This window comes from Zingiber officinale, chromosome 2B, assembly GCF_018446385.1.
Source record: "Zingiber officinale cultivar Zhangliang chromosome 2B, Zo_v1.1, whole genome shotgun sequence".
Taxonomy (NCBI): domain Eukaryota; kingdom Viridiplantae; phylum Streptophyta; class Magnoliopsida; order Zingiberales; family Zingiberaceae; genus Zingiber; species Zingiber officinale.
The window spans coordinates 124,810,480-124,831,831 of record NC_055989.1 but is presented as its reverse complement, the minus strand read 5'-3'; the positions used below and the strand labels follow the sequence as shown (position 1 = coordinate 124,831,831).

General features: G+C 35.3%; 1 protein-coding gene across 1 annotated transcript in view; it reads right to left on the bottom strand.

Moving 5' to 3' along the window:
* Positions 1-1,239: 1,239 nt before the first annotated feature.
* The window catches only part of LOC122047025 (serine/threonine-protein phosphatase 4 regulatory subunit 3B), a 39,672-nt gene continuing 19,559 nt past the window's right edge, over positions 1,240-21,352 (bottom strand). The window contains exons 10-21 of the mRNA XM_042608040.1: positions 13,500-13,570; positions 12,047-12,124; positions 11,872-11,965; positions 6,331-6,432; positions 5,686-5,885; positions 5,483-5,597; positions 3,174-3,305; positions 2,974-3,081; positions 2,719-2,828; positions 2,546-2,641; positions 2,043-2,242; positions 1,240-1,743 (exon numbers count right to left, since the gene is read on the bottom strand). Coding sequence (XP_042463974.1) covers positions 1,661-1,743; positions 2,043-2,242; positions 2,546-2,641; positions 2,719-2,828; positions 2,974-3,081; positions 3,174-3,305; positions 5,483-5,597; positions 5,686-5,885; positions 6,331-6,432; positions 11,872-11,965; positions 12,047-12,124; positions 13,500-13,570 — 1,389 coding nt within the window. The 3' untranslated portion in view covers positions 1,240-1,660. The remainder of the gene's footprint in view (positions 1,744-2,042; positions 2,243-2,545; positions 2,642-2,718; positions 2,829-2,973; positions 3,082-3,173; positions 3,306-5,482; positions 5,598-5,685; positions 5,886-6,330; positions 6,433-11,871; positions 11,966-12,046; positions 12,125-13,499; positions 13,571-21,352) is intronic.

The window sequence follows — 21,352 nt, the reverse complement described above, 5'->3', positions numbered from 1 at the left end:
CAAAGATAAAGTCATCATCTTATTAGTCCCTCTAAGCAGTCTCACACTCTCTGTAAGAGGTAAATCATGAGAGTATTTGCCTTCTTTTATTTCTTTTTTTTTATAATCTAAGTATCCAATTTTTTGAACCGACTAATCCGGGAGATGACCGGCCCAGTCCCACAAAAGTTTTCCATCCGCCACCAAAATTAATCCGAAAGCGCTCATAGAAATCCATCCAGATGACTAACATTCTTAGGTTCGCTACTCAATTATGAGTTGGATGCTTTAACCATTCAACTATGGATGCTTAACTTAACACATCATATATTGTAAATAAACAAATTCCAATTAGAATGTTTAACCTAACACATCATATATCATAAATAAATAAATTCCAATTCAAATACAATCTTCGTCGGAGGTGATCTAAATATCAATGAAGAGACATCAATTCAAATCCTAGATTGTCGAATTGAGATAGATCAAGAATTCTCACTATTTCTTAGATTCATGGATCAAATTCAATTCAATGAAATCTTTCACTCGCATGTTTTTCCACCAAGAATGCTCTATGAAACTTTTTTACCTCCAAATTTTGAATATCATCCTTAAACCTTAAATTCGTTGGTTATCCATTGAAAGATTTAACCATTGCACTATTACCTCAGGATATTTACTTTCTTAAATTGATTGAGAGTTGATTGGACTGAGTAGCCTGGTAATTTAAATCATTGCTAATGAAATACAATAATGCAACCAAACTCGAGTTGCTCATGCAAGAGCAGCTCGCAGAGACAAGGTGGCAATGACGGTGTCGAGATAGGAGATGACGATGAAAAGCTCATAAGTAGTAGCTCCAGCATAAGCAATTAGAATGCGATAAAGGAGGAGATGATGAAGATGAGAGGCTCGAAGCTAGTTGCTCTAGTTGATAATGAGAATGAAAATCTCAAAGGCACAGGAAGATGTAGAGAGAAATTTCTATCAAATGATTAGACCGACAGAGATCAAGACAGGACAAGAATTTTGATTAATATTCTTACACTGAATACAAAATTAGTGAAAGTTCTGCTGTGATAACAATATTAAACAAAACCAATAACGTGAAACTTGGAAGAAAAATATCTCCCCGCACAAGTTCTTAGATGGAAAAGGTATACAAATTATATACATGTGGTCAAACCCAAATTAGAAAAATCAATTTATGGAGAACCAACAGGAGACTCCTATAGCACCTACCAACAAGAAGCAGCAACATAGGAAAGCACATAAATCATCTTCCCAAAATCATAATAGGGCATACATGATCATAATACACGAGCATTTTGGGGTTAAACACTTTATTTTTGATCGAGAATTGACACCTAATTGGGTCCACAATAATAAACTATAATATTCTACACGAGCATAAATCAACATTTTTTCACAATTGAGATGCCAAGGAGTAGCCAATATTCAAAGTGAGGCAGCTGCGCACATGTTAAAAACTTAATGGGTAGAACGGTCTCAACAGTAGTATTTTGCTGCATGGTTCACACAATTTGCGTAAAAATTCCACTGTTCTACAACCGAACAAAAGTACATGCTGCAGCACACTAATAGCACGTTGTTTCCCATGTATAAAATAGAACCTGATGCTCTACTTGAAACATACAGAAAGCCAAATCGCTTCACCTCTTCAATCCTGGGCTCGAGCATTAATTAAAGCTGACTGCTTATCCGTCTGGAAAGTAGAGGTATGTTGCAATTTCTTGACTCTTCCTGTGGCGAAAAATGTCATCTGCTAGATAATTATGTCAAAACTATGACTTCATCTACTCAACAACGACTGTAACAATAGATATTCTAGCCATTAGGAACACCCTTTGACAAGGAACTATTGGGTGGTATTGATGGAGAATCCTCTCCGCTAGACTGTCTAGTTTCAGGAGCTTCAGCCAGATGATTAATAACTACAGATTTTGAAGAGACTTTTACAGCTAGTTTGTCCACTTCATTTGAACCACTCTGCGAATTGTTATCACTGCAGGATGCACTTGCAGAAGAAACAGCAGCCTTACCATCATTTACTCGTATATCCAGCTTCTGTTTCTTTGTTGGCTCGGACTTCCTGTCTTTGTTCTCGTGCAGGTTGGCAGACCTACGCTTGATCTTCGAAAATGTCACAACATCATCCTCCGTAGAAGTATCAGATTTTTTTGGTGGTGGATTATAGTCCTCATCATCATCATCATAGTCAACAAGTCCAACAGATCCAGGCCTGAGATGCAAGAAAGCTCATTTATGGTGCACAAACACTATTAATCTGTTCTTAAAAGCAATTGCATGATGTTATGCCACAACAGGCAAATAAAAAGGATAGATAAGTGACAATTCTTTCAATTCTCATGAAATAAAATCCAGGAATTTTGAGAATCTGAACTTTTTCAAATTTTGCTATCTAAAGCACCTGGTAAAGTATCTTCCCGCTATTAGTACTCTGAAAAGTAATAGAAGATTGAACCATGCTAGTTCAAGAACAAGTTTAAACATTGAAAGTGGGAATTAAAATGTATCTGGACACCTGAAAGATGAGTGATCCTTGATTCCATTTGGCATCTTTGCTCGTGCATGCTGGTTTCTTGATTGAGAAAAACCAGCAGCTGAGTCCTCTTCATCGCTGGAGTATATACCAATATTATCCTTGTCACAGATAAAAGTTGATATTGAATAAGCAGCGGTACCCTTACAACAAACCTGTCCTCATTGAAGTAATCTTCCTCCTCCTTTTCAAGAGCTCGTTGCTCAGTCTGACTTCTAGGTTCCATGCTGGTAGCAGCATTCTTAGTCTCCGGATTCTCCAGCAGCTGTCACACAATAAGGCAGGCATTAACTAATGCAACAAGTAGAAGTAATGGCCAAACATTTAAAGAACATTGCTTTCCTTATGTTAGTTGATATGATAACTTAAATAATGCACCAAAAATACAAGGATGACAAAAAGAATCATGCCTGCTCTTGTTTGATCTTTAGGGATTGAATAGTCCCCAGGTGTCGAAATTTCATCAGCTTATCCCAAAAAGAATCAACTATGTGCAAGACAAGAACCTTTACATTCTCCTACACATGTTTACTAGAACTGTGAGAAAATTTTTCAAAAGATACTGTAGTCAAAATAAAATAGTAGGGAAATAAACCAAGAGGTAGATTACCCTTCGAATATACTCAAGAAGTTCCAGTACACCAGAATGTAGCATATTGTAGCGATCACCATTCTCGATAAATGCCTCAATCACTGGTTTCAAAATATTATTTCTTGCAATATGGCGAAGAAGATGCTCATCCTGCAAGAAGCCCATATTTTTTATATTATTTGCACACTATTAAAGTGAAAAATAGTTGTAGGAATGATACAACAGTTAGTTAAGTATGCATTCCAAGGTTGACAGAATCAGAGAATTCCAATATGGATTGGCTGAGTTGCTGGATTGGCAATAGCCAATACAATCTTGAATGGTTTCTTGGATTGTCAGCTATGGTGATGGTGAAATTCCAATTTAAAAAATCCATTGTATACCAAAAGAAAATGATAGATGTGGTTTGCTGCAACTACTTCAGAAGCTTTAGCGGGTGAGGTTTAGATCCAAAGGGGGAAGAAAAGAGCTCAGCTCTAACCATCCCATCATCAATGGGAGGAAGGTCTATGACATTGATTGGAGAAGGAGAGGACTCTGAAAGCAAGGTTCATGGTCTTGAGCATGGAGTGAGGTGTCGTATCACGTTAAGTAAGTAACTTTCATGAATTAATATACATCAGGCATGGGCTATGGATAATAATAATAATGTGATGACAATAATGATAGTAACAATAACCATAATGTGGTTTAATAATTTTTTTAATTCAATTGGAGAGTTTGGAATCTGGAGTGAGATTGTGCGCGAACCGATTGAATTTTGCCTTGGGCTCAAATCGGACTTAATTGGAGGTTATATGGCTAAACTGGGTTGGATTAAGTTGAACTGAACCAGATGGATTTAGTTGCCTTGATCTATTATGGATATAATTTTTGGTATCAAAATCCCTCCCTATCCCTTATTCTCTGGCATGTGATTTTTCCTCCCCCTAGCATCTTGTAGGCCTTCTCTCAATACCATCGACAAGCTCTCCCTCCCCATCTCCAAATCTTGCACACAAGCATTGTGTATGTCATTAGCCACTTCACCTGCATAAGGCACACCATAGCCACACCTTGAGCCTATCATTTGTATCATCGTCCTCATCACTCACCCTTGAAGCCCCTGGTTGTTGTCTCTTGCCTTGCCCACAACATCAACCGCAACATTGCCCTTATCGTTGCCACTGCCCATCCTGAGCAGATGCACACTCTGTCCCTTATGTTGTCATTACCACTGCCCACAAATTTCCTCTCTCAGTAGATGGCATTTCCTCCTCTCTTCCTTGGAAAATGCAGCAACATGTTCTGACTTTCTCCTTTCTTTTCTTTCTCAGTTGGTAACCGTCGAGTCCTTGTTTTCAGCATAGGCAGTCAGTATTCTATCGCAGCATTGACTTTTCTTGCTGCCCTTCTTCAGACTTTTTCTTGCTGCCCTTCTTCAGCATCTGTGAAATTGTGTCCATAGCTATAGGAACTTGCACCCTCATGCAAGATCTTATTTTCTTTGTGGTAGTATGAAACTTTTTCATGTATCATCATTGTAGTATGCTGTTTTTCTCTGTTGTTCATTTCTAGCAGCCCTCATCGTGATTGAATATCAAGTGTAGCAGAAAGAGGGTATCCATCGTCCACCATAATGTCCTATTTTTTGCTTTTTCAGATTAATCACGATAGAGGTAGTCTCTTCGCCTCTTTTTGCCAAGTTGAAGTCAGTCATGATAAGTGTACCTAGCGTCACAAGAATTCTGAATGACTAGCCTGTAACTCTGTTGCTTACTAATTGCTTGTATATTCCTCATGGACTCTTAGTTGTTTCATTGGATATGCATCGTACTAGAGGCTCTTAGTTGAATTAAAAATGATTTTTTACTTATTTTTCAAGTAAATGCATGTAGATATGAATTAATATTAACTTTGCTCCTTTACTACTTATCTTGTTTACTTAATGATTAAAAAATTTAGATAAATAATTTTAGAGAAACGAACTATAAAAAAAAAACAAATATTCATTGAATTCATTTTGACGTGTGACCAAGCATGGATACAATACAACAAGACGTAAAGTATGAGCTATACTCCCTAGAAGTAATGTGTGAATTATCTGATAATCTGTGATTTAAGGACCAAGAACAGTGAAGCAGAAGCTTAAACCCAACTTACTGATTAATACAGCAGCAATTCCTGTGTTATTGTTAGCATGCAATGTTTGTTGTACTTACAAATAATCAGTCAATACTACAAAAGCTTGTTGCAAGGCATATAGAGTATGACTATCAGGAGATAATATGTATTTTGACTATAAGAACAGTGCAAAATTACCAATAATACAAAACCCAAAAACTCACATTACAGGAAACAATAGTACGCATGAAGCGAACAGCAGACACAACCAGAAACTTCTCCCTTCTGCGTGTAAGACACAAGACTTTCTCTATGGCATTATTCACAAGAAAACCACCCCTGCATAAATGAAGAAACTAAATTTCTCCATGAAATAATAGGAAGTTGTAGGCAAATTAACAATCTAATAACTGGATCACATCCTCACCTTATTCTACAAGGATGATGAATCACACAGAAGCATAGAAGCTCACAAATGTTAGCTAAAATTTCTGGCTTAGTTGCCGTAATAGATGCAGGTCGGTTGGTGATTGAACAGGAACTGTTTTGTGGAGGACAAGATGATGCTATGACATCCAATAACAGAGGCAAATGCTTTTCGTAGAAGATGTCTACAATTGCATCTCTCTTCAGCAAACATGGAAAGAATCAGAAATTAATAACATTAAAAATACATGGAAAACAAAAAATGTTTCTCTGAAAGCTAATAACTTGGGGAAACTTTTCCAAAACCAATATCTGGAAAAGATTAGCAAATGCAATTAAGTAAACACAAAATGCATGCTTCAAACCACACAAATCGTCTAGTTTACTTAGAAAGAATTCTATTTTGGTATCCATCATGAACTTTATTACAACTGAGGAGTTAACATTGCATTTTTTTCCTTTCATATGTTACTAGAAATACTATCTTTGTGGGGATCTCCCATTCCAGTTTTTCTGGGGAAAAAACTTTGAATAGATTCATGACATTAATCATGCGTCAAGGTGATCTTGGACTGTCAACCAATTTGGAAACAAGAAAATAGATAAACAAGAAAAAACCCAGTAAGCATGTCTCTCATCAACATACCTGTGAACCTGAGGTACCACCATATGAGTCAATCAATATTCGAATAATTTCAAGAAACTGGCAATGCATCTCCTCTCCAAAGTCTGTAATTATGCCTTTAACCTGGAAAACTTTTGATCTGAAATTCTATTTTTGCATAATATGCGCCATACAATTATGATAAGCCAAAATCAACCAATTCCAAAGCTATAAATATAATATACTGGTACGAAGACAATTTGAAATTCCAATTAAATCCAAGTGATATTATAATCTAACTAGTATATCTACAGATGAAATAAACACTACAAATGGTTACAACTACTCTTATTGGTAGACCTTTAACTTACCTGCCATGACATGGACGATCATAAATTTAAATAAGAAAATCAATTGCATAATATGAATGTGAGGTGTATTGTCAGGTAACAGACAACAGATGTAAAACTAGATTAAAGAATCGTTAGTTATTTATTTGGTGGAAACACATGAGAGATGAAAAAAATTGGATGGAAAACAACCATACTTATCCTCTATTGTTCTTCCCAAATGTGATGGAAGACAAAATTATAAATACCCCGTATAAGCCTTGATGTGATCCATCAGGTTAAGTTAGATCGTGTTATATTTGATCCTTGTGTCTAAGTGCGCAGGAACTTATGAACACAAGAAGTCGAACGAAAGACATAACTAGCTAGAAGGAAGGCACAGGAAGTGAGTCGATGGGCTTGGTGCATCTGAGGGACGGGGTGCAGCGGAAGAGTATATCGACGGATTAGAAGGACACACACGGTGCTTCCGAGGGACGAGAAGTCAGAATAAAAGACTGCTCGAGGAGAGAAGGCCGAAGTTGGGTCCGGGTGAGCTCAATTCTAAATAGTCGAAGTATCAACCAAGTGACCGGAGCGAAAGACTGTGTTGACTTGTCCGAGCGCCTAGACATGGTCCAGGCGCCCGAACCACCTGGCACCACAAGGGTGCCTTGGCGAGCCGTTACTACGGATGACGTCGAATGTCCACATCAGCGACACTCCAAGCGCCCGGACCGATCAAGGCGCTCGGGCAAGGATAAAGTTTTATCGTCAGACCGTTGCGTAGCTGTTACGAACAAACCAGGTGCACCGCTGGGGGCGTCTGGACCGAGTCTAGGCACCCGGAGATGCCACGTCAGCAAAACAACTATAAATAGAGTCCTGGTCTTCTTCATTCAACACAACACACACTCGTACTTCTCTTGTAATTATGTTTTAAAATGTTTGTACTTTAATTTTTGTAAGAGAGTTCTCCGCCTACATCAAAGGAGAACTTTGTTAGTGCTTTCAACGCCATTAATTAACAACCTCCTCGGTTGTAACCAAGTAAAATCTATGTCTCTTCCTTTCCTTTCTGTTAACTTATTTTTGTTTAATTAACGAGTGGTCTTTGCTGAAAAGAAAGCAAAAGATTGTAAATTCTAACTTGCAAGGCAATTCACCTCACTTGTTGACCGCACCGGGACCTACAATTGGTATCAAAGCCCGGACTGCTATAGAAGGACTAATCGCCTGCTAAAGCAAGGAGACGATGGTCGGACCAAGCATCTACCCACCAAAGTTTGAAGGGGAGTTCGCACTCTGAAAACGCAGGATGGAGGTATTTCTACAGACCGACTTCGAAATTCTTTAATAATCAAATACGGTTTTGTACTACCCAAAAATCAACAAGGAGAAGAAAAAGAAAAATATCTTTAGACCAAGGAGCAAAACGACTTCGTAGCCAACAGCAGAGCAGAATAGCACCTATTAAGTGTACTACCGCCTCAGGAAGTCAACCACATCAAAAGCTACACCTCAGTCAAAGAACTCTAGAAGTTCTTGGAGCTTGACGAAGGCGCATCAGAAGCAAAGCTAGAAAGACGAACATCATCCGTAGTCAGTTGACAAACCTCCGAATGTAAAAAGGAGAGACAGTGGCTCAACATGTGAAAATCGAGGAGCTAATCACCGGACTTATCAATCTTCGCAAATCGATAACAAATTGAGACTCAGTTCGTTATGGACTTAATGCTTTTCCTAGAACTCTAAAGTGGACTTAAATAGTAGATGTCTACTATATTTCAAAGAATCTAGAGGTAAATACTTAGAAAATTTATTCTCTACATTAGAATTACATGAGTCTAGATATGCAGGTACAAAAAAAAGAAAAAGAACTAAGTCAGAACTTGGCATTAAAAGCTAACAAGAAGGACGAACCGGAGTCAGATTCTTCCCTCGACAAAGATGAAGCGGCTTTCATGGTAAGAAAATTTTTAAAAAATTTTAAGTCTAACAGTTTTAACAAGTCACAAGCCAAGAAGCATCTCAGAAGCAAAAGGAAGATTAACTGCTACAGCTATGATGAAACAGGACACATCAAGGACAACTACCCAAAAATTGAAAGAGAAGGAAAAGAGCAAAAGACCATCACGAACGAAACATAAGAACCTAAAGGCGACGTGAGACGAATCGTCGTCATCCGAATCAGAGATTGAAGCCTACGCCGGACTTGCACTTATGACAAGTCACCAAGAAGACGACGAGACTTCAACAAAGATGAGCATCGACGAAGGGGGAGACACTTCAAAAGAAAGCAGCGATAAAAGGAGAGCGTCCACCAACGAAACCGACTCGATAAGTGAGGTACGTTCTCTACCTCCCGATAAATTATATAAATTTTTTAAAATATTTTTTAAAAGTTCTTGTAAATTAGAAACATAAAATGAAAAATTAAAAATAGAAAATTTAGAATTAAGAGTAACCTTAGCAAAATCATGTCGATTAGAAGATTTTGACAAATTAAAAATGAAAAATTAAAAGATCAAATAGAAAAAATAGAAAAAGATCATTCATGCACATGTTCAAAATTCTAGAAATTCTCAAAGGCTTAACTGGAATTTTAGATATCACATGGGATAAATTAGAATAGTGACAAGAAAATATATTCTAAAAAATTTTCTGATTAATCCAGTAGATAGGAATCTATATTGGATTTCAAAATTATGTCTGGATTAAATTGTCACTAATTTAATGTTTTGCTAGGTTAGAATATTCTTTTTGAAAAATATTTTTCGTGCAAACTTTCTTTTAGAATTTTATATTCAAAATTTTTATAATGATAAGACAATAGATATTCTATTCAAATAAAAATTTCCAAACCGTTATCTGATTTATTCGGAATTATTTATCGAAAATAATATTTTTATAATGAAAATTTATCAAGATATTATTTTTGAAAATTTTAATTTTTTTGGATAAACATTAAATTTTAAGTATTCAGAAGAATTATAATAATTTTTTGCCATCAAATTCTATTTTTAAAATATTTAACTTTTTAAATTATTATTTTTTATTAAAATATTCATACCACTCTAAATAAATATTTATTTGTCGTAAATATTTTTACTCTGATCTTTCTGTTTCTAGTTCACGTTGATTAAAATTTTCAAAAATCTTCTAAATTTGAAACTAATTTTTAAATTATTCTTGACAAATCTGGTATTTAATTTTTAAAAATTCGGATATTCAAAAATAATTCTTGAAAAAAAAATTCAAAATTGGGCATTGTGCACTCACCCTTAGAAAAAAAAATTCAGATTTTTTACGACATTTACTCCTAATTTTTGATATGATCAAATGGGCCCAAAAATTTTGGGGGTTAAGGGAAAGTTAATTAATTTGCAATAATTTAGTAGTACTTAATTGCAAAATTCATGTATTAAATTGTCAATTTATATTTTTCACATAAAGTTTATGTTTATTTTACCAACTTTAACTTGAGTCGATGCACGTCAAAAAGGGAGAGATTGTAAGTACTCCAACTAAGTTTTGATGTGATCAATCAAGTTAAGTCCTATTATATTTGACCCTTGTATCTAAGTGTGCAGAAACTTAAAAAAACAAGAAGTCAAACGAAAAACACAGCTAGCGGGAAGGATGGCACGAGAAGCGAGTCAACAAGCTCGGTGCATCCGAAGGACAAGGTGCTGTGGAAGAGTACACCGACGGACAAAAACACGTGCGGCACTTCATAGGGACGAGAAATCGGAGTGAAAGACTGCTCGACGAGAGAAGGCCGGAGTTGGGTTCGGGTGAGCTCAACTCTAGATGGCTAGAGCATCACCTAAGCGACCGGAGCGGAAGGCGCTTGGACATGTCCAGAAACCCGGACCCCTGGCACCGCAGGGACACCTCAGCGAGCTGTTGCTGTGAATAAAGTTTTATCCTCAAACCGTTGCGAGCAAATCAGGTGCACCACTAGGGGCGCCCGGACCAAGGCCAGGCGCACGGAGATGCTACGTCAGGAAAACGGCTAGTTCGACCAGGAGACTATAAATAAAGCCCTGATCTTCTTCATTCAACACAACACACATGTACTTCTCTTGTAATTCTGTTTTAAAGTGTTCATACTTTCATTTTTTTATGAGGTTTTCCACTTACATCAAAGGAGAATTTTTTTAGTGCTTTCAACGCCTTGGATTAACTTCTACGTCGTAACCCGTAAAATCTCTACTTCTTCCTTTCTTTCATGTTAACTTATTGTCTTTGCTGAAAAGAAAGTAAAAGATTGTAAATTCTAACTTGCAAGGCAATTCACCTCCTTTTGCCTGTCGCACCGGGTCCTACAAAAATATTAGAGTGTCCTAGTCTAATAAATTCTTCATCCTTCTAGTAACAACCCACTATATAGCATATATATGTCATACGTGATACGTAAAAATGCATATGTATCTCAGTGAGAAACCTTGGAGAGTTGCTTGCCTTAATAGCATCTCACGATAGTGGAGAATATTTAGAGAGTAAAAGAACATCATTGATTGAAGATGAAAACAATGAGATGACCAATTTTACGCGTCTTTAAATAATCAAGTTTCATAAGACCCAATAATTAGACAATTTCTTAGAAACAGTAATTGTAGAAATAAGAGAATAAAACCGAGTAAAAACTTTTAAAAAATTGAAAACTAGACAATGCACCGAAAAGGATCTCTTCATTAAACATGTTGGGATAACCAAGGAACTACAACTTCAGAAATGGTTATGATAAAAAAGAGAGAACGTATAATGACTGACTGACAATTCCAGCAATGGTTATGATATTGTTGACACCATTAGTGGATAAATCTCTTATCATTTGTACTTTTAATTCTAACGTAAAAAAAAAAGAATACATTTAGATTACCTCTATTGATTCCTAACAACAAGTCCATGTTAGTCCTCCCAACAATTTGTCTTGGCTATATGGATCTTAACAACTATTTAAATAATTAGGTTTCATGGAAGTTATTTTAAATAACCTACAAAAAGTAGTATACAGTAGACAAATCAATGATAACATCGCAAATGCCTCTTATAGTCTCCCAAATATTAGGTTTCATAGGTAACTGGATGTTTACAAGTTGCATATTAATCATTTATTTAAGAGGAAAATCAAACTGATGACATCCTTCAAATCCCTAAACAAGTAAATATCTTCTAAATAATTAGCCTTTATCCAAATAAAGATATACATTTTGAAGTATGAGTGATTATTTATCAATAGGCTCACCAATTGACCAAGAATGGTGATTCCCTCTTGTTGAAGGACATAGGACCGAAGAAGATTAGCATCTTGGTTAAGAAAGAGAATAAGGATATCTGTCCTGCATTACCAACAGATAACTAAGTTAGCAATAACATACACCAGTAAAAGATAGCAACCAAAATTACACTATTTAAATTACCCAACAGAAACGAGCTTTCTATCCTGACTCTGCAACACATTTGTTATTATGTCAAACAGACCTTCAGTGGCAAGATCCCTATAAGAATAATCAATAATCAAGCTGCAGTAAACTAAAATGCATTTATATAAATATTAACATCCAGAACAAGAATAACAACAGAGTGGCATCTAAAAATATATAAATTAAGGGAAAATCACTCATTACATCAGTAATAGTTGCTTAGAAAAGTATGCATCCACAGAAACAACAGTTTGAGACTCATAAAATGAAAGTCTTTTGGGCTTTCCTCATAGTAGTATGCTTACAAAAATTAATTTGGAAATTTCTAAAGTTGCTGTAAATTTAAATAGTTCAAAGAAAGATAGCATGTACAATCACAAAACTGAGCAATTATATTTCACACAATATAAATGCTTTTTCAAACTCACAATTCACTATCCAACTTCTAATAAAGCTGACATCCAGTTACACAATTCAATCAACATTTGGGAGATTATATGACATGTTTCTGGGCATAGTTCCTTGCATGGTTTAAGAAACCCTTGCATGCCAATAGGCATGGATGAAACATACTGTTCAGCTGACCAACCAGCATGTGGAATGGGTCAAGACAGATGACTATCCTTGGAAATCTTCTCCATGGAGATGGAACATAATGTGGTGTTTTGTGTAGAAATGTCGAGGTAAAAAGCCAACATGGCTCATGTCAATTAGACACGCCAGAACATGTCTTCTTCATTGACTCTTCTCCTTGTAGTGGATGCAGAAGGTTAACCCAAGTGTCTTCATCCTGCGGAGGAGGTAGAAAGTTAATCCTCATGCCTTCTTCATACATAAGAGACAGAATATTCCTCAAATCTTTCCACTCCTTGCTTCTTCCAGCATAGGAGGTGAGCCGAGGCTAGAGTCTGCTATTTCTTTTCCTCCTCCAACTCTTATTCCATCTTCTTTTCATTTCCTACCTCCTTCGAATCAGTGCCATTGGCACCATATGTTGACACCATCGGCATGACATGATATAGTATCATTCTGGCCAAGAATTATACATGGGCTTAGAATGATCCTTTAAACCTTGGTTCCTTGTACACTACTAGTATATCTGAATTTACACAACTAATTGCATTACATTGTCACTTTGACCAACTTATGGATGGGAGAGTTTTTGTTGATTAACTCAAATCTACATGAAAGGTTAGTACTTGGGAGGTTAAATTCATGGTCAAACTTCAGGGTATGGAATATATACATGGTTAAGTTAAGCCGTGATAATAATGCCATTCCAGATTCATATTTAGCACGAAAATTAGAAGTTCTCATAACACTTCTTTATCATATGATAAAAAAAAATCCAAATATCATCAGGCAGACAAATAACAAAGCCATATGGCAGGTGATATTTACTGTCAAAAAATAAATTGGAATAATCAAACATCTGGCAATGAGCACATACCTAAGTAATCGCAATTGCTGAACCTGCTGCAAGCTTTTACTCAAAGAACAAAATTCATGCAAGAAGAAAACCTGGAGGATGCCAAAATTGTCAAACGGTGTTTAAAGAAAATACAAAAATTAAACTAACACAATCATGAACCAATTCTATCTTGTGGGTAACATTGAAAACCTGTATTAAAGGGGTAGATCATAGAAAACGTGACAAATTTTTTTATTAATGGACTTCTAAATCAAAATTGTACAGATTTTCAGAGTTTCTATGCACAAATAAGAAGACTTGCCAGCTCAATATGGGGCATGGATATTGCATAGACACTTATTGGAGGCATGCTAATCATTCAAGCACTACCTAAAATCAAATATCTGGTTTTCATATAGTGCTTCATAGAAGTGAGTCTATAATTCAAATTCTATTTTTTCAGTTAAGAACAAATACTAGGGATTGAAACCTGTGTTGAAATGGTGATATATAGAAAATATACCAAGATTCTTCTGCTTCATTAACTTACAAGTCCTTATTAGTCCATTTTCCAGAGCTTCCATGCACAAATTAGATGAGTTGCCAGCTCAACTGTGGGGCATAAATATTTGAATGCATCCAGGATAATTCTTGGATTCATACTAGTAGGACAAGCTCTATAAACATCTGGTTTTTGACATAGTGATGCTGGAGAACCTAATTTTTTTCCCAAATAATTGGACAAATTCCACTATTTTCCAAGTTATGAAACTAAAATGAGGATTTTAATCACTTCACAAATGATCTCACATGTTCATTCATTCTGAGAACTAGGTAACGAATTAATAGAATAATTTATAAATATATTAATGAATAGATCAAAGTTACTACTTAGTCATTAGTTATTGCTACTGTAGTATACTCCCTCATTAACTAACAACAGAAACAAAGTTCAAGGACACTATGGTCTTGCCCCTCGGATAATGGTGCAGCGGTATAGCGCCTTCATCTAAGGATCTCGAATCCTAGCTTCGGCGAATAAATAGATGAATTTCTCTTAATGGGGGATTGACCTAAGAGCGCTAGGCTGATGGGTTGCCCGCTACGAGAGCTTCTCATGTTAGCCTAGTGGCCGGTGAGAAATTTCATTGGGATCGAACCGGTCACCTCCAAAATTAATCGGCATAAACTGGATACTTGGTGTCAACTAAGAAAAAAGACACTAGATACTCATACAGACTACAAATGAGCATCTAGACAACTCTCTTGTTGTATGCATGAAATATTTTATCAACCGAAGTTGCCAAGTTTGCTTTTTATCTGAAAACCATAACCCACATTAGTGGCATATGAACCCAAAACAGAGAAAGAGAATCGGACCAAACTGAGAATTTTGGTCTTCGGATTGAAAGTTCCATAACTTTCTTTTTGGTTGTTTTGATTTACCAACTGTAATAAATCAAAAGCACAAACCAAAACCAAATATGCATATGAATAGTTCTTGAACTCTTTCCTGAATGTTTGTTTAGGCAATTTATATAAAAATTGAAAAAGTATAGCACCATTGATAATCAAATAGTCAGACGTCATGTTTATTTATTGATTCTAATGTTTCTAAACTATGTTGAATCTTTTATCCTTGATGATTCAATATAAATTGACTATAGTATTTCAGATTATGCTGGCACGATTAAACTGATAGATTCACGGGTCTTAGGAAATAGTTTAGAGCATCACAGTGTTGATTTATGCTAGTCCTAGTAGCTCTCTAGACAATAATGGAATATTAAGCTAAAGTTGTGCCCAAGTGCTCTTAGAGCAAAGGATGAATGCAACAGAGTGTTATTGTTTCAAGTTGAAGGAATGCCAGCAAAGTCTGAGGTTTAAAGCGCATGAAACAAATAGCTAAGACCTATAGCTACCAAAATAGAAGAGGCCTACAACCAAAAATAAGATTTAAAATCTCGACCCATGTCAAGGTGTCAATCCTATACCGAAACGACGGTTTCGATATATATATGTGTGTGTGATTTAAAATCTCGACCCGTGTCAAGGTGTCAATCCTATACCGGAACGACGATTTCGATGTGTGTGATTTAAAATCTCGACCTGTGTCAAAATATCTCTCAGTGTTCTAAAAAGCATCATTAAGCACGCTAAAGCACGAAGCGAGGAAGAAAAGCTTCGCTTTAGCCAAAAGGGGGGGAAAAGCGGTCAAAGTATGTTTGACCGAATTAACCGTGATTAAGTGCGATTTTTTATTTATAATTTTAATTAATTTATAAATGTTTAAAATAAGAAAAAAATTTGGAGAAAACGAAGAGACAGAAACCGTCTCTCAACTCTCGGGGGGAAAACCCATAATATGCCATAAACCCCTCGCCATCAAGAAAACCCAAAGAAAGCGATCTGAAAATATTACAACTTGTCACCGACTTCAAATTTTGCAAACGAATCGGCGGTGGGGTTGCAGCGATGGCGGCATGTGTGATGGTTTCTGTCCAATCTCATCTTCTTGTTTCCTATCCATTGTCCATTCTCTGCTTCTCTGCACAGTCAGTCTCCCCGACGATTTACTAAAATTTCGTCAATCAACCTCTCGCTCGAAAGTAGGTTTCGATTCGAACGCCACTCTGTGATATGTGATTCAATGCGTATTTTCAATTCATAGAGAACTTGTTTTTTAATTTGGAAATTCTGAAAAATGATAAGAGGTGAGCTTGGGATGGCTATTCTGGAATGAGTAAATCTAATTTAAGTTTCGGTTAGGACTCTGCCTTTTGAAGAATTAGTTCCTCATTCGGATCTGGAAAGGAAGTAAGATTGTTTGTCTGATCAGGACCTTTATGTAGTCATAAACCTTGTAAGCTATAGGTATTCCCTCACGGTACAAAGAAGTCATAATGTTTTGTTGTTCTTGCTGATTATAGATTTATAGGTTCATTGAGGATGTGAATTTTAGGCATATTGTTGCAACTTGCAAGCATGAGGGTGGAATTTTTTCAGACGAAATAAAATGCAATCACCTAACAAAGTTTTAGAATTCATGGCCATATCTGGTTTTACCAATTATTAGGACAAATCCAGATCATGCGATCCTTTTTGTTGAAGCAGCCAACAGCGGGCTTTTAGTAGACTAGTAGTAGGTAGTTGCTCTGGTTTTCTTTTTGTCAGATTATGCATGTCTTCTGTCAAAATTCTATTTTCTAGTACATGATCCTGTAACTGATTGCAGAATTTTGTTAGGTAAAAGAATTTTTAAATCTCTCATTCATCAATTATTTACCTGTAATCTACTCCTAGTTCAACGAGCAGAGTACTGTTTTTGCCTTACAAGTTTTATCAGTTCAAAAATTTCTTTTTGTATTAATTATTGTGATGTTAATGAAGTTTTTTTTTTTTGTGTACTTTAATTCTAATTCGTGTTAATTGTCTTTTATTTGGAGAAATTTGGATTGTGAGCATATGGTCAATTGGACTTGTATTTCGTAGGGATCAATGGAACAAAATGATTCTTATATGGCATCTAACTCTAATTCTAAAGACAATGAATTGAAAAAAGAGTCCAGGGATGTTGAATGGGAGACGGCTGTGATTATAGATCGAAAAAATCCTAACTCTGTTAAATGTATTTTATGTGGTAAAGTTACAAAGGGTGGAATATATAGGTACAAAATCCATACTTCGGGAATCAAAGGAAAAGGTGTAAAATCATGTGGGAGGGCAACCGAAGAACAAAAAGAAAAATGTCGTTCGACACTTGAGGACAACAAGTCTAGGAAGCTAGAGAAGGTATTGAATCAATCTAAGATAATGGATGACGTGGTTATGACTTTGAATTCTCGTGAGGAGGAAGATGATGAAATAGCTATCATTGAGAAAGAAAGCAGGACAAGGTCTATCAATGTAGGACCCATTGACCAATTTGCAAAGTCAATTAAAGTAGATGATGCTTCTATGAGTGCAAGTAAGAAAATGAGGCAACAAAATATTAATGATGCAATTGCTAAGAAAATAATACTTGAAGTCCATCAATATTTGGCAAGATGGGTGTATGAAGCTAGATTTCCTGTCCATGCAATTGAGCATGATAGTTTTAAAAGATTTGTTGAGGCTTTAGGACAATATGGTCCAGGTTATATCCCTCCTTCTCAATACCAACTACGAGAGCCACTCTTAAAAGGAGATGTAGAGAGAACAAAAGAAACTCTAAAAAAGCAAGAAGAATGGAAAAATAATGGTTGTTCTATTATGATAGATGCTTGGAGTGATAGGAAAAGAAGAAGCATCATGAATTTGTGTGTGAATTGTAAGTTGGGTACCACTTTTATTTCATCGAAGGAAGCTTCAAATGATGCTCACACTACCAAATACATATTTGATTATATTAATGCATCTATTGTTGAGGTTGGGCCTCAAAACGTGGTTCAAATTGTGACTGACAATGCTTCAAATAATATGGCAGCCGCAATACTGTTAGCATTAGAAAGACCCAATATATTTTGGACATCATGCGCCACTCACACAATAAATCTTATGCTTGAAGGAATTTCTAAACTTCCTATGTTTAATGGAGTGATCAAAAAGGCAAAGTCTTTCACTATTTTCATTTATGCACACAAGGCTTTGGCATTGATGAGAAAGTTTACAAAAAGAGAGATAGTTAGGCCTAGAGTCACTAGGTTTGCAAGCTCTTTCCTAACATTACAAAGTTTGCTAGACAAGAAGCAAGAGTTGAGAAATATGATGACTCGCAATGAATGGTATAACACTAAATGGTCTAGGAGTAAAAAGGGGAAAGAGGCTTTTGATGTTGTTATTCCAAATGATTTTTGAAACTCGATGGATTTGTGCTTGCAAATATTCACTCCATTGGTAAAAGTTCTTAGAGGAAATTTAAAAAACATTCAAGGAAGAGAACGATTATTTGCCGATTTTAAACATTATTGATTCCAAAAGCAAGGGTCGTCTTGATGGTCCACTTCATACCACAGCTTATCTTTTGAATCCATATTACTTCTTCAAAAATCAAAGTATAAAAGATGATCCTTTGATAACGGATAATATGATTGTGTGTGTTGAAAAGTTCTTTCCCGAAGCTCAAATGCAACATCATGTGATAAATATTGAATTGCAAAAGTACACTTAGAAAGAAAGTGCTTTTGGGAAGAAACTAGCAACAAATGGATGTCATATTAATGATCAAAATTACAATCCAGGTATGTTGACATTATTCTTGACTTCCTTTCATATTAATATATTATTTTTATCATATTTTGTCTCTTTTTCTGTTTTTCAATATTTTCCAGTAAATTGGTGGGATTTCTATGGCAATGAGACACAAATTTAAAAGTGATGGCAAAGAGGATCCTTGACTTAACTACTAGTTCATCCGACTGTGAAAGGAATTGGAGTGTCTTTGAAGGGGTAAAATATTGTTAATTGTCTTGTTATCTTTTAATTTGATAGTTGTATAATAATTTATAAATTACTCTTAACTTTTTTAATTTTTTTCTTATCTAGATACACACCAAGAAAAGGAATAGACTAGATACTACAAGGATGAATAATCTAGTTTATGTGCAATTTAATGCAAGATTGATGAACAAGAAGAAAGAGAAGGATAAATTTGACACTTTACTTGCACGTGATGGTAGCAAGGCACAATCTTGGATAGTGGAGGGTTGTGATGATGAAGTTGAGGTGGAGATTGACACTTTAAGAGACTAATTCTAAAATATTATAGGGGAGCTCGATGAAAACGAGTTTGTATTGGATAATATTGAAGATGAGATGAATGAAGATGAGGAGATCGAATCAGAATCAGACAAGGAATTATATAATATCTAGATTTTTATGTTCTTTTATTGTGAAAACTGAAAATTACGGGATATTATAAACTGTGACTTTTGCCTATCTAAAAATGTGAGAAATTTATGCATGAACCTTAAATTCATCATGTTTAAGTATTATTTGATCTATTTATTTGTTTAAGATAATTAAATTTTACTTTAAAATAAAAATCACTTTTTTACGCTTAAAATCATTCTAAGCTCGCTTAAACTTATAAAGCTTGAAGCTTGGGCTCGGCGCTTCGTCGCGCCTTTTAGAGCATTGTTCTATATATATATACCCTGCATACCTTTTTTGTGAACGATCATGGGCGACTCTCACTGAGTTCGGGCGCCTAGCCGAGTTCCAGGCACCCGGACTCAGTGAGAATCATCTAGCAATTGCCCATATAAGGGATACAAGGGGTATAATATTCATGGTTACAAATCTTAGTTATAAGATAAAAAATTATTATCTATAATAATTATATAAATTAACATAAAGATCATAATTTATATTTAATAATTATATAAATTATTTATTAATTATATAATTATAGTTTATAAATATTCTAAATTATATATATATATAGTTTATTATGAATTCTAAAATCAAATTTATTTAAAATATATATATTTATTAAAAAATTAACAATTATTTTTTAAAAAAAATGTTTATAAAATTTTAAAAAAATTTTAAATATTTTTATAAAATTTTACTACATTTTAAATTTATAAAAATAATTTAATGTTTATATTAAAAATTATTTTAAATTATATAACTATATATTATATAAATTATCTATTTTTTATATTTTTAATAATAATATATATTATAATTATATTAATTAATTAATTATAGCTTATTTCATTAATTATTATTAATATAATATATAATTATAATAATTAGTTCGAAATTAGATAATATAATATAATGATTTTAATTAAAATATTTAATAAATCCTAACTTTTCTTCTCCCTCGCAATTCGATCGTTGTCTCTCGATTTTTTTTTGCCTTGCCGCCGCGGCCGTGGGGCGGAGTCCGCAGCTGCCGCGATGGTCGCACAACAAATCCGCCGCGACTATGAGGCTCACACGACAAGTTCGCCACCGGCCCGGTGCTCACACGACAAGTTCGCCGCAGCTGCGGGGCTCACGCAACGCCTCCGCAACCGCAAGGCTCACGTGACGCCTCTGAGGCTGGTCGTGGGCCTCGGAACCTACGAAGCGCCGATGTCGATTTCAGTGTGTGGGATGAACGGTAAGTTTCGCCCGACACAGAATGAAATTTTAAACACTGACCAAGAATACAGCTCAACCTAGACTTGAGGCAAATGAAATTATTTGGAGGGAGTGGTACCAGAGAGGTACTCAAACCAAACTATAACATTTGAGTCTAAGGCAAAAATACCCTGATAGAGAGGATGGGAACATGCACCAGAGGCAAATGATCAAGATCGCATATAGTAAAAATAGTATGTATAATGTTAGGTTGAATATAGATGACAGTGAGAAATTTACGACTATTTGTGATTTCCTGACTCTTTTAAACAAGATTGCAATGGCTTGATAGATGCCTGTGATTGGTATGGGATAGTTTTGGATTTAAACATATGAGTAGTGGTTACCAAATAAATTTAATTAATTTTTAAAAACTAGAGTAGTGGCTATCAAATAAAACAAATTAATTTATAAAGTCTAAAGAAGTGGATACCAAATAGAATTAATTAATTTTATAATAGATGTATATTTTACATATTTAAAATTAGATTGAGCTTTGCAGTTACCCAGCTCATTTAATCTGTTACGAGTACACATCTTAACATTGTAGGGTGGGCAACGGTAGGTATAAGTACTATGTATTCCTTATACAAATATGGAAATGAATCATACCAATTTCAACTCGTTGCCATTGCCAAGGACGAACACAGTCAAGTAGATAATTAAAGGATGCTCAATTCTCAACAAATTCAACAACAAAAACCTTCATAGATTCTTGGTGGAGAGGCTCCTAATACCAAGCTAATAGTTTAGTTTTTCCATCTGTTGTCTTGCTTCAT